Source organism: Eretmochelys imbricata, chromosome 2, assembly GCF_965152235.1.
Source record: "Eretmochelys imbricata isolate rEreImb1 chromosome 2, rEreImb1.hap1, whole genome shotgun sequence".
NCBI classification, from domain to species: domain Eukaryota; kingdom Metazoa; phylum Chordata; order Testudines; family Cheloniidae; genus Eretmochelys; species Eretmochelys imbricata.
Window position 1 is genome coordinate 48,327,447 of NC_135573.1, and position 12,297 is coordinate 48,339,743.

General features: G+C 43.5%; 1 protein-coding gene across 3 annotated transcripts in view; it reads right to left on the reverse strand.

The window, feature by feature from the left end:
- The window catches only part of WWP1 (WW domain containing E3 ubiquitin protein ligase 1), a 171,134-nt gene that overhangs the window by 18,684 nt on the left and 140,153 nt on the right, over positions 1-12,297 (reverse strand). For all 3 annotated transcript variants that reach the window (XM_077810058.1, XM_077810056.1, XM_077810057.1), the window contains 3 exons: positions 7,982-8,115; positions 7,749-7,889; positions 5,308-5,428 (listed from right to left, as the gene is read on the reverse strand). In XM_077810058.1, the coding sequence (XP_077666184.1) occupies positions 5,308-5,428; positions 7,749-7,889; positions 7,982-8,115 (396 nt within the window). The remainder of the gene's footprint in view (positions 1-5,307; positions 5,429-7,748; positions 7,890-7,981; positions 8,116-12,297) is intronic.

The window sequence follows — 12,297 nt, forward strand, 5'->3', positions numbered from 1 at the left end:
TACTTACCTGTAACCAGAGTTCAAGATCATTCTGAATAGTCACACTTGTGGGATACTGCACCACCTTGTGGTGCCTTGCAGTAGAACTCTCTTCCAGGAGCATCAGCTAAAGCAGGGTTTATTTCGGGTACCGTCAGAGCTGGGCTGACAAGTCCAGGTAGGCCAAATTTGAATGAGTGGCACTGCATTCCCATGAGCCAGGTCACAACAACTCCACTCACACAGAGGAACTGGCTCTTTGACTGGAGAATGGAGACAAAGAAGCCCTTTTGAGAATCTTGTTACCTTGACACTGGAAAAAAGTGATCTTCCATGAATGGGGGGATGAAATGCTGAAAATCGCCACTAGGAGCACACTCATTGAGCTAAAGGCCCGATGACTGAAGATGCAGCAAGTACTCCAAGATGTCCTGGATAGAGGTCAGCATCAGCTGAACTCTGCAGGCCAATCCATTTTGCCGAATAGGTGATTCTGGTAGAGGGCTTTCTACTTTTGAGTAGTACCTGTTGAATGCCCACTGATAACACACTTCCTCCTCATTCAACCAAGCGACCACCCGGTGAGATGCAGGGAGCTGAATGCAAGATGCAAGGTGCAACCGTGATTCTACATGAGGTCTGGATGGCGAGGAAGGGATATTGGAGGCTGAACTGACAGCGTGAGAAGGTCAGAACCAATACTGCCTCAGTCACGTCTGGGGAATGAGGTAAGCTTGTCTCGATCCACTTTCAGCTTTGGAGGAATTCAGCTTCAGAACTGGAGGAAAAGGGTACAGAAGAACCGACTGCCAGCTGAGATGGAAGGTGTTGGTCAGGGAGTCTGGACTGAGCAGGACAGCCTTTCTTGTTGTCCCTTGTAGCAAACAGGTCGATCGTCAGAATACCCCACGCTGCAAAGATGACCTGCAAGACACTCCTCTTCGGGGACCACTCGTGATTCAGGGAACAATTCTTGCAAGATGATTTTGGGCCCCAGACAAGTGATCAGCCGTCAGGGTGATACTCTCCTCAAGGCAGAACTCACACAACCTGATCGCCTCTTGGCAGAGCATCCTGAAGTGAGTCTTCCCTGGCCTGTTCACATAATACATTGGAGTGATATTGTTGGTAAGTACGTGAACAACTCAGCCCCTGATGTGGTTCAGAGAGGCCAGGCAAGCCTCATAGATGGCCTGAAACTCCATTTATGTTAATATGCAGTGAGGACTCCTGCTCAGACCATAGATCCTGAACTTTCAGCAACCCCAGATGTGCTCCCCAGCCCATCAGGGAGATGTCAGTGACCAAAAGGCAGCACCATGTACTGAAAATGGCACTTCGCCACAATGAATTGGAGGAATTTTTTGTGGCTCAGCAAAATCGCCACATGAAAACAGGCATTCTGAAGGTCCAGGGCACCAAAACAGTCATTCTGAGACAATGTGGGGAGGTCAGTTGATAGGGTGACCATTCAGAACCTCACGTACCTGATATATTTGTTGAGGTTGTGAAGGCCAAGAATGGGTCTTACCCCTCCTTTGGATTTGGGAACCAGAAAGTACTGGGAATAGTAGCCCTGAAGCCAGTGTTCTGGAGGAACATCCTCCACCAAAGCCAGTAGAGAGTGGACCTGCTCGAGGAGTATCTTGTGAGGGGGTCCCTGAAGAGGGATGGAGAGGGAAAGTGGGAATGAGGAGTGGAGAGGAACTGGATAGCATAGCCTGATCTGATAATGCTTAAGACGCAGCTGTTGGTTGTGATCGAGCCCCATAAAAGCAAGCCAACCTGTCTCTGAACAGAAGTGGTGTAAAGAGTGATGACTGGACCACTGCTCTGAATAAAGGAGTCAAAATGGGCACTCAGAAGATACTGTGGGAAGGTGTGTTGATTGGCCAAACCCCGACTAAAATGCCTCCTACTCTGGGACCTATGTATCTTTCTGGGTTCCCGCTGACTTGCAGGAGGAAAAGGCTGTCCAAAGATGTATTGCGGACAGTACTGCTACTGCTATTGGCCACCATGTGGTGCCTTTGCACTGTCAGTATATACACTCCCAAAGGACGTAAGGCAGCCTAGAATCCTTGAAGGAATGCAGCCGAGACTCTGCATTGTCTGAAAATAGCATCCAGCCTTCAAAGAGCAAATCCTCTATAGCATGGTGCATATCAGGAGCAATGCCTGATTTCTGCCACCAGGGTGCCTTCTTCATGGTCCCCATAGAGGCCATAACTCTGGCCAAAGTGTCCACAATGTCTTGTGCAGATTGCAATAATGTCTTGGAGTGGACTTAAATTTGCCCTGCTGGGCTCTATCATTCATCATGATTACAATCAGAGAATTTGGGACCAGATGGGAGTAAAAGCCTTCAAATCCCTGCACCAGGGCAAAACAGCATTTCCTCCACATGCTTCGCAGTATGTGGTACTGAAGCCAACATGCTACAAAGAACCTTTGAAGGCTCTAGGAGAACATCATTAATAGAAAGGGACATTCTCCCAGGAGCTGATAGTTGCAGGACATCCAACAACTTATGGGTATTTTCCTTCAGAAACTCTGTCTGAATGCCCACAGACATGCTGCAACAGGTCCTGGTAGGCCTTGAAATCCTCAGGCACTGAAAGAGAGGAAGAATTGGGCACTGCTGAATCATCTGGGGACGATGAAGAGGTGGTTAACTGGGCCAAAGCCCAATCTTGCTCCTCGACAGTTGGAAGTGGAAAGGACAACTCCATCGACCGCACAGGGGGAAGACTCACTGTTGCCTTAGCCTGCGGTGGATCATCAGTCCCCACCACTGACCTGCCTGATGATCTCACCTTAGAACAAGATGAAGAGTGCAAACTCTGTGACAGATTCCATAGAGGTCACTGGGCATAAGGACAGCATTGGTGACCAGTAGGCGCCAGGCCAGGGCCTCCCCTGTCCTGACTGCAAGATGAATGCTAATCTTGATATCCAGGGTAATGGCCCCTGATGTGAGCCAGGTGATGGAGAGTGGGAGGAGGAAGATCCCGATCTCGACACCGAGGAGCCTCGGGTTTCCGGGGATAAAGGTGGAGCTAGTACTGAGGGGACGAGTAAAGAATCTGATTTATCCATTGCCCAGAATGAACGAGGGACTGGCACCAATGGTGGAAACAGTAGCGCCGGCACTCACTATGCCCCCCATTTTTCCCGGAGCCAGGTACCGAAGTAGCTAACAGTGCCAAAGTGGAGAGCAGTGAGCTGCCACAGTAACATCGGCGGAGCTGAATGCAATGGTGCCTTGGAGTTTCCCAGGGCCAAGGAAGTCCCTTATGCCAAGGCCAACACCCATCCCACTTCTGCAAACTGCGGAAGGAGAACACTGGGGTGTGGTGCAGACAGACCCAAGGGTTCAGCAGCCCACCCAGCCAATATCACTATAAATGATGTAGCCCTCGCAAAGTCCTGGACCAACAGGTGTTGGGATGGAAAAACAGTGGAGGTCCATTGCTGCCAGCGTGGAAACAGCTGGTGCTGGCATCGCCATCATTGGTACCAGACTCAACAGACATCCAGAGCCAAAACTGGAGTTGATGATGCAGGGTCTCTGACAACCCTGAGTAGTACTGGAGAGTGGTTAGAGGCACCTGTGCCATCCCATGCGACAGCGCTAGCACTGTGCCGGTCCATGTTCTCTCTGGAGGAGAGAAAAGTCCCTGTGAGATCTGGAGTGGTCTCAGCTGGTCTTATGTAACCTTTTCCTTGGTGCACTCGACAGGGAACAGCTCCTCCGTCTCTTAAGAGAGTCACCAGCCCTAGAGCACAAAACAACAGCACTCTCAGAACTCAAGGGCGACCTCTGAAGTGACAAGGACCTTGGTGCTGAAGCAGGCTGAATCACCTGTTCAAGTAGGTGCTGCTTTAGGTGAAGGTCCCTAGCCACCTGAGTCCGTTGTGTGAACAACCTACAAATTGAACACTGCTCCTTGATGTGGGCCTCACCCAAGCGCAGCAAACACCACACGGGGGATCTTTGTCTCCCCCACGATGGACAATGTTTAAACCATGGTGAGGTAAATACTTATGTAAGTCTAACACTAAATCTAACTAATACTAAGGGTACTAACTAAATTATATACAACTAGAAAAAACACTAAGAGATAGAGAGAGATTGTGAAGAACCACACAGATCTCTGACTCTAGCCACAGGCGATGAGAAGGAACTAAGGAGGGTTGAGGTGGCGCTCCCTCAGATAGTCAGTGGTAGGGCAATGAGCATGAGATGCAAGTGCCACCTCCTAGGGGTACAGCTCGGCAAAATTCTCCAGCTCTGGTGCACTGGGCGTACACACGCATAAATGGAATACACGGCTGCATCTACTCAAAGAACAACATGTCACTCCTTCCTCCATCTAAAACCATTAGCCTATTGACTAATAATGTCATGTCCATCTGTTATTTGTACTGCAATAGCTTTTGGGAACACTATTCAAGAATCAGGGGCCCACTATGCTAGGTGCTGTGAAGAAACAGTCCCCCTCCTGAACAGCTCTCAAGGTAGGTTCTTGTTATCCAATTCCCACAATCTTTTTATACCACAACCCCAATTCCTTTGTGGCTGCAGAGGACTGTTTGACTGGAATCAAGGAAAGTAACCATGACTGGTTTGGGTGGAGGTGCTGTTTGAGAGATGCCTGATGGCAGTAGTTTCTGGTGGTGGGTGGGTGCTCTGTGCTAGATGGGAGGTGATGGGTACTAAAGGTGATGGAGGCGGTGGGTTGAAGTGGCACCTGGTAAAGGAGTGAGGGGGCGAGGAGGCAGCAGCTGAGGACTGCTGGCCAAGTGGAATTAAGGGTGGTGTTTTAGCTCCTACTCTCTACCCTGACATCACAGTCCGCTACAAGAAAATGCCACTTAACTATGGTGAAAAACTAGCTGAATTCTGTGACTGGCAGGGTCCAGGTAGCCAGCTCCTTTTCATCTTCAAATATTGCTTCATTGGAGAAGAGCTTTGTGCGTGCAGACTGGGGAGAACGTAAAAAAAATAATAGCTGTACATGGGACTCAGCAGTAGGGAGTAGAGCTTTTCATTACATGCTCTTAATACACTGCCCCTGGATCTAACATTCACCATGTTTTGGCAATTTGCTATGACACCCCCCTGATCAGACTATCTAATGGCAGTAGCTGGAGGTCCTGACCCCGTTTGATAGAAATTATATTTCTATTTTAACAGTACATTATAGATATCGGATTCATAATGACCTTTTCATTAATCAGGCCATATACCAGATAGTCAATCTTCCTTAGAATATCAAAATGTTAACATAAAAAATAAAGACATAAAACAAAATAAATCCTCACCTCCAACTCCTTTTCATCAAAATACTGTAGCCACTGAAGGGGAACAACTTCATTAAAACCATCAAGGAAAGCTTTGGTTTGTTCTCTTACTCCCCGAGAAAAACGCCATTCTGCCATTAGGCTGGAAAAAAAGAAATTTTAGAGAAAAGAATTAATGTGTTGGGAAGGTTACCCCTTTTATACATATTAGGGTCTGATTCTACTCTCTTTTACACTGGTGTAACTCCACAAACTACAATGGCGTTACTACTGATTTAAACCAGTATAGAGCAGAATCAGGTCCACAATGTTGTAAACACTAACTTCAGAGCAGTATCTTGATCTTGAGTTCCTTTCCCTATCCAGAGTTATACTCTTTATTACTGCTAGTCTGCAATCTGAACTATCAATTTTTCAAGTGCTGTGATGCCATCCTTCAGGATGAAAACTCTTAATTGAAAGGAACACTATCAATCTGTTCAGGAACAACATTTGAGCTACATCAAAATTACTATAATCTTGGTGTGCAGATGGTCTCCATTAATTCTGAAAAAATACTTGCCCCTCCAAAAAAGTATTATAGGCAGATCTGATCGTTCCCCAGAAGTTCAGCCTGCCCAACACTTCCCATTATAAGACCCTGTTTTCAGTTGCTTTTAACTTAGTCAAACTGCAGACATCTTCCATTCAGGATGTCTGCCTCATGCTGTTTTATTTTTGTGCGGGGGGGGGGGAGGAGGAGGAGGAGACGAGATTTCAGCTGAAATAGTCTATCTTTTCTAAATGCAAAGATTAGGGGAAAATACATTGTTTAGCAAATGTTAATAAAAAAAACATACAATCATTTAACTAAAACTTCAAGCTTTGGAGCAGCGATTTTATATCTAGCAGGAGCGGGGGGAGGGGAATCATTCTAGTGTCAGAGGTGACTTTTGTTATCCCCATGAAAATTTGCTAAATTAAGCCAAGTTAAGAACCTCAAAAAAAAATCTCAATTCACACATGCTCAGAGACTTGTTAGTTTGACAGACAAAAATCTCTGAAGACTGTCTGCCTGAATGTGCTCCAGAACTTCTAAGCTCCAATGTGCTGACTGACTACGCATATGTCATCCCCACAAAGCAACTCGCCATGCTCCAGCCCAGGACTGCAGAACTGAGCACACAGGAACTGAGCAGGTGACACTGTGCTGTGCTCTTAGTGGTCCCCATGTTGGCATCCAGGTAATGAGACGGAGAATGAGGAACAGCTACATTGGAACGCACAATTTGGGGAGTAGGGGGGATGTATAGATGGACAGACAAGGAGAGAAGGAGCTGCAGGACCTGGGTGGCACAGCATCAGAGGAAGGAGAACACTAGCCTGTCGGGGGGAACAGACAGGGCAAATAGGTGTAGAGGAGGAAAGGGATGTTAGTTAAGGTAGGGGAGGTTTAATAGAAGCAGGTGGAAGAGGGCTTGGATAGGATCAGAGGGGGAAAAGGGCAAAAGCTTGGGTAGGTAGCTAAGAATAGAGAGAGAGACAGAGATAGGAAGGGGTTACAGGGGCAGAAGAGCCTACAAATAGGGCTCTGTGTTTGTCACAGAAATTGTCGAAGTCATGGATTCTGTGACGTTCTGTGACCTCCGTGACTTCTGCAGAGGCCAATGTGGCTGACCCCAGGGCCACCCAATCAGCTGGCTCCGAGGCCTGCTGCTCAGGTGGCCCTAGGGACAGCCACACCAGTCGCTGCTGGAGTGGCTCTGCAGCAAGCTGCTAGGGCAGCCCCAGGGCCAGTCACACCAGCTGCTACTCAGGTCCCGCTGGCCCCCCGGGTTGCCCCACCCCCCGGCAGCAGGTCCCCCAGATTGTCCGTCCCCAAGATTTAGTCAGGGGTATTTATAGTATAAGTCATGGACAGGTCACAGGCCGTGATTTTGTTTTTTGCCTGTGATCTGTCTGTGACTTTTACTAAAAATACCCGGGACTAACCCATAGCCTTACCTGTAATCACTGAAGCATATTGCTCTATTAAACCTGGATTTGAATCCAGGAGTGCTCAAGTCTTTACATTTCTTTACTGTCAGAGAACAGCTGTGAACCCATTGTCAAAATGTCTCTCTCCCCCCTACACACACACTTGAATTTGAAACCCTAAAATGTTTTTAAACTTGTATACAGTTCATATTATACACCCAGACACTCTATACACTACTCAGGTCATGAGTACCTAGGAAATTAAAAACAAAACAAAAAATATGCTATTTGGTAAGATATACAAAGTTATCATGTGTGAACTCTCCATTCAGTAAAGCTCTCCAAGACTGTATAAGGAAGAAGGGGGAGAAAGCAAACAGGTTAGCTTCTGCTTCTTAAATATGTAGGGAAAAATATTCATAAATTTGCCAAATAAAGACTGACTAAAGCAACAGAAGAAAATTAAAAAATATTTGGCATTCTTTTAAACTCCTATAATTGCCTACCCAATGTATTCTTCTTTGTTGTCCTCAGTTACCAAGATATTTGAGCCTCCTGATTTCAGTTCATGAGAAGTAACTTTTCCCAAAAGTTCCATGTCAACACAAAAGTACATTTCTAAATTACACTCTTCAATGTTGTTGTCCCTGTGGAAAGAAACAAGCAAAAGAAAAATCAAACAAATATAAACATTTAACTATTTTTTAAAACTATAAACATCTGAAAAAAATCTACAAACCTTATCCAAATTAGGGAATTATAAAATTCAGTATCAATAGATTCCAAATCTTTAATAGTAAGTTTCTTACTTAGCATGCGCTTGTAGAATGGCAGAGAAAAACCCGTGTCAATAAATTTGCCATGAAACAATGCCTGTAGAGGGGAGGAAGAAAAAAGTTTAAATGACAATTTCTTCAACTCATTTTTGCATGGCTCAAGTAATCTTTGGGAAAAGAAGTTATGAAAATAGCAGATGAAAAAAAATTGTCCACCAAGAGTAGCACTTAGATGTCTCAAAAAACTGCAACAGAAACAAAACAAAACAACCCCCGCCCCATAAAATGGCAAGTATAAAGAAACGAATATAAATTTTTGATAGATATTTGGTTTGGCAATGATTCTTTATAATTACATAAGTTGTAAATTCTTAGGTATATTATTTTCCTATGTAACAGTAAGCCTGACAGAAAACATCTAACATGTCTTCCTAAGCTGTATTGGCATGTGTGCTTAAAAGCAATGGTCACTTGATGCTCCTAACGTACTACTGCTCTATCTAGAAAAAAAAAAATTAGTATTACAGCATGTAAAAAAGATTTTTAAAAGTCAATCATTGAAATACTTCTGGAAGAGATTCCTCATGGGTCAATTAAATAGTCTTTGGAAATGTGACCTTTTGATTGAAATATTTTTACTGTCATCCCTATTTTCTGAGTGTGTGCGCAGGCATATGCATATGCACGCACACAGGATCTGTTCTGGTTATTAATTTTATTTGTTCTTTACATAGCAGTAACACTAACTATGCGCCAAGCACTTGACAAACATAAAAGAACACAATCTCTCTTCTGTGAGACCCTTAGCTTTGCTCAGTTCTGATCCACTGCATTTTACTCACTAAGGGGATTAATTTCCCCCCTTTTAGATTAAAGTCTATGTTGTATGTCACTTTCTAGATATTTAATACTACTTTTTATTTTTAGTGAGTTCTTTCCTATCTTATGTGTATAGTCTTTTTATAATAAAATCCCAAGTTGCATTGACCATCAATCTCATTTTTGTTCATTTCTCTGATCTTTGTTCTACAATAGGATTGTAAACTGTGTTGCTTATATTTACTTGGCACTGAGAGAACGCTCTTAAAAAACAAAAAATAGTTGGGATTTCATTACTGATAAAAATATGTATGACCAAAAGTTAAGAAGCTCTCTGGACCTGCCAGATGGCTAAAAGCTACATTTCAACTTATGCAGGCTTTTAAAAAGTACTCATCCTATTATTACATGCCTGAGAAGTAAAGTTTTGATGAACATTTCACTACTCACTTTTGATTACAAATTACTTGCCTTTCAATATCCGTCAGCTCTTACCTTTCACCTTGTTTCTTTTTATTTTCCGCGCCTACAGTCTGCCAATGATCCCCGCCTTATTATCCCTAACATCTCTTCTCACAAATGTCTGCATTTCTTTCAGAATGACTCTTACGTGTGGAGTGACCTTCAAAAATGGTATGCTCTACCGTTACCTCATTCAATATCACTTCTAACAAACTACTTTTGCACCACAACCTACCAAGCCAGAAATGTTTAATTTCAGAAAAAAAAAAACCCTAACAATTAAGTAGACTGCCATCTTGGATTAGTATCTATATATTACAGTTGGGACTGGTAGCGCTACCTATTAAGGTTGCCTCACATTTCCCACTATAAGACACTGTTTTCAGTTGCGTTTACTTTGTCAAGCAAGCACCTCACAGGCTGCTTACTTGGCTTTGTGTAGGTATGCATTGTTCAGATTTCTCAAGCAGCAGGATTGATCAAGAGTGTCCACATTGTGGTAATCAGTGATTCCAAACCTTTATCTTTGGTTTGAACTTAGTTTGATTCTTGCACGCAAGATAATACACTCTGAATCAGAGTTGTTATGAGGAATTACAAGGATTGCTTTCATTACCCTAATCAGAACATTGTATGCTGTAGTTGGTCACATCTGGTGCACTTCAGAACATACAGTGGCATGTAGAGGGAGACAAACTGACAGGGAGCCCAATCCTGAAGAGTGGAGACTGAGATGGTGTGGGAAATGAAAATGGGACTGAGACCAGGAGACAATGATAGGGAAAAGACAGAACAGGGACTTTAATGAGATGGGACAGACGGGTTCCAGCATAGGGGGAGCATACACATAGGTCTGTGACTACTAGGACTTACTCCCCTTCACAGCCTAGAATGGAAGCCAAGCTTTTTGAGTCTCACCATTCCTCTGCTGTCAGCAAATACTTGTGAATTCTACTGGCACATGTCTCTCTAATGCATTCCATGTAGAGGATGATAACCCACTATTGCTATCAGTTATACCATTAGCTCAAGTAGCAGAGGTCTTTACGGTGAACCTAAAGATTCCAGATTTGCTGATGACTCATGCAGGTGTCAGTATGATGCCAGATGGAATTTGCTTTTTTGAAAATCTATGAAATTACACAACCACCGCTGCCAGCTAAAAAAATCATCTTATGTTGAAACAACATTAAGGTTGCAAAGTCAAGCCCTCAAAATTTAGGAAATGACAGAGTTAAGATTGCCTGTGCAAACTTAATTCAGCCATATGTATTATGACACAGTTTTTAAAAACACATATTACGTTTTTCCACAGCATCCCTGCCTCATTTACGGAATGGGTAGTTATTCAATCATTCTTTTTACCTTTCACATGTGTTGCGTGGCCCTAAGCCTTATTTACCTAACGCTATTCAAACCATGTACGGAATACAAAATTGTTAATTTCCTCCAATATATTTTTATGGTGCCCTCACCAAAGTATCAGAGTGCTTCAAAGCACTAATGAACTTATCTACACAAAACCCGTGTGAAAGTAGATGATGATTTTCCCATTTTATGCCTAGAGAATTGAAGGACAGATGGATTAAAACCCAAATTGTCAAACATGTCCACTAATTTTGTGTGCTTAAATTCAGACACCTAGAGCCCGATTTTTTTAAGAGTATGTTTTAAATATTCAAAGCAGAGCTCTACTTGACTTTAGTTGCTGTTGTGAGTGCTCAACATTTCTGCAAATCTGGTCCCAGATGTCTTGCACTTGACACCCAAAACATGAACACAACACTATTAGTGACCACCTGTGAAAATTCTGGTTTTAAGCAACTTTCCATCCATTACAAAGGAACTTTAGGACATAGTCAGGAGTAGAATCTGTTCTCCAGGGTGGCATTTAACTGCCTTCACCAGGAGACCACTGTGACATAGAGGTCCATTGGTACCAACTGGCAAAGGATTGATTGTTATTTACAAGCCTGTCTCAGACATGACAAATTCACTACACCTAATGAACTGCTTTCATGTATTTATTCATAAAGGGTAGCGTGTGAAAGCTTGTAACTTACTCATAATCATTGGGAGGTGTGTGTACAGGTCATATTTAAGGAATAATGTAACTACACTGAAAATTATGCCCATATGATCTTGGAGTGAAAGTGAATCACCAGGGAATAATGTGTCTTGATGATGGCCCATTTACGTAGAAGGGAGTTGTCATGACTCTCTGCCTAATCCATTATGTAACATATTGCTTCAATTGTCTACCTTTGCACCAACTCAGAAAAGTCAATGGAAAACCATCAAAGACAAAATATAGCAAGGGGATTGCTCTGTCTATGAATAAAGACAAAAGACTGATTTAATATACTACAGGGTGGAGAAAAAGACACTCTGGATCCATTCACTGAGGAGGTACCTTGATGATTGGGATTGCTTCGTGAAAGACTGCGTCCTGTCTCCTTCGGGCTATCAAGCACTGCAAAAAACTGAACTTTGCAGTGAGAATCTACTTTAAGAGATAGAAAAGGTAACTATTAATAAGCATGGGCCCTAGTTCGCATTTTATGATTTTGTTTTATATGTAATCATCTGTTTACATCACTTGCACTTGTTTCTATTTGAAACTATTCTTTCCTAAATCAATTTTCTTTTGTTTGCTATCACTGAACTCAAGTGCTGTGTGTAATACAGGAGCAGTGGGGTAAAGCAAATCTGGTAAACTGGGGTACACTTCTTCCTTTGGGAACAAAGGATCTGGGATTTCTTTGGGTATCCAGTAATCAGTGGCTGGATACCGCAGGGTGATACTGTGAAGGGACTCTGGGCTTAAGCAAAGGCAGGGCTGGTATAGCCCAGAGAAGAGTACTGAGTGGCTGACAGGCTGCTTGCTTTAGGGAGCTAACACCCAGCTAGTACAAACAGGACTCCCTCACGCTGGAGGTAGGTGGCAACAAGGTAATTCACAGCGCTAAAAGCTTCAAGAAGCATCACCATCATCTTT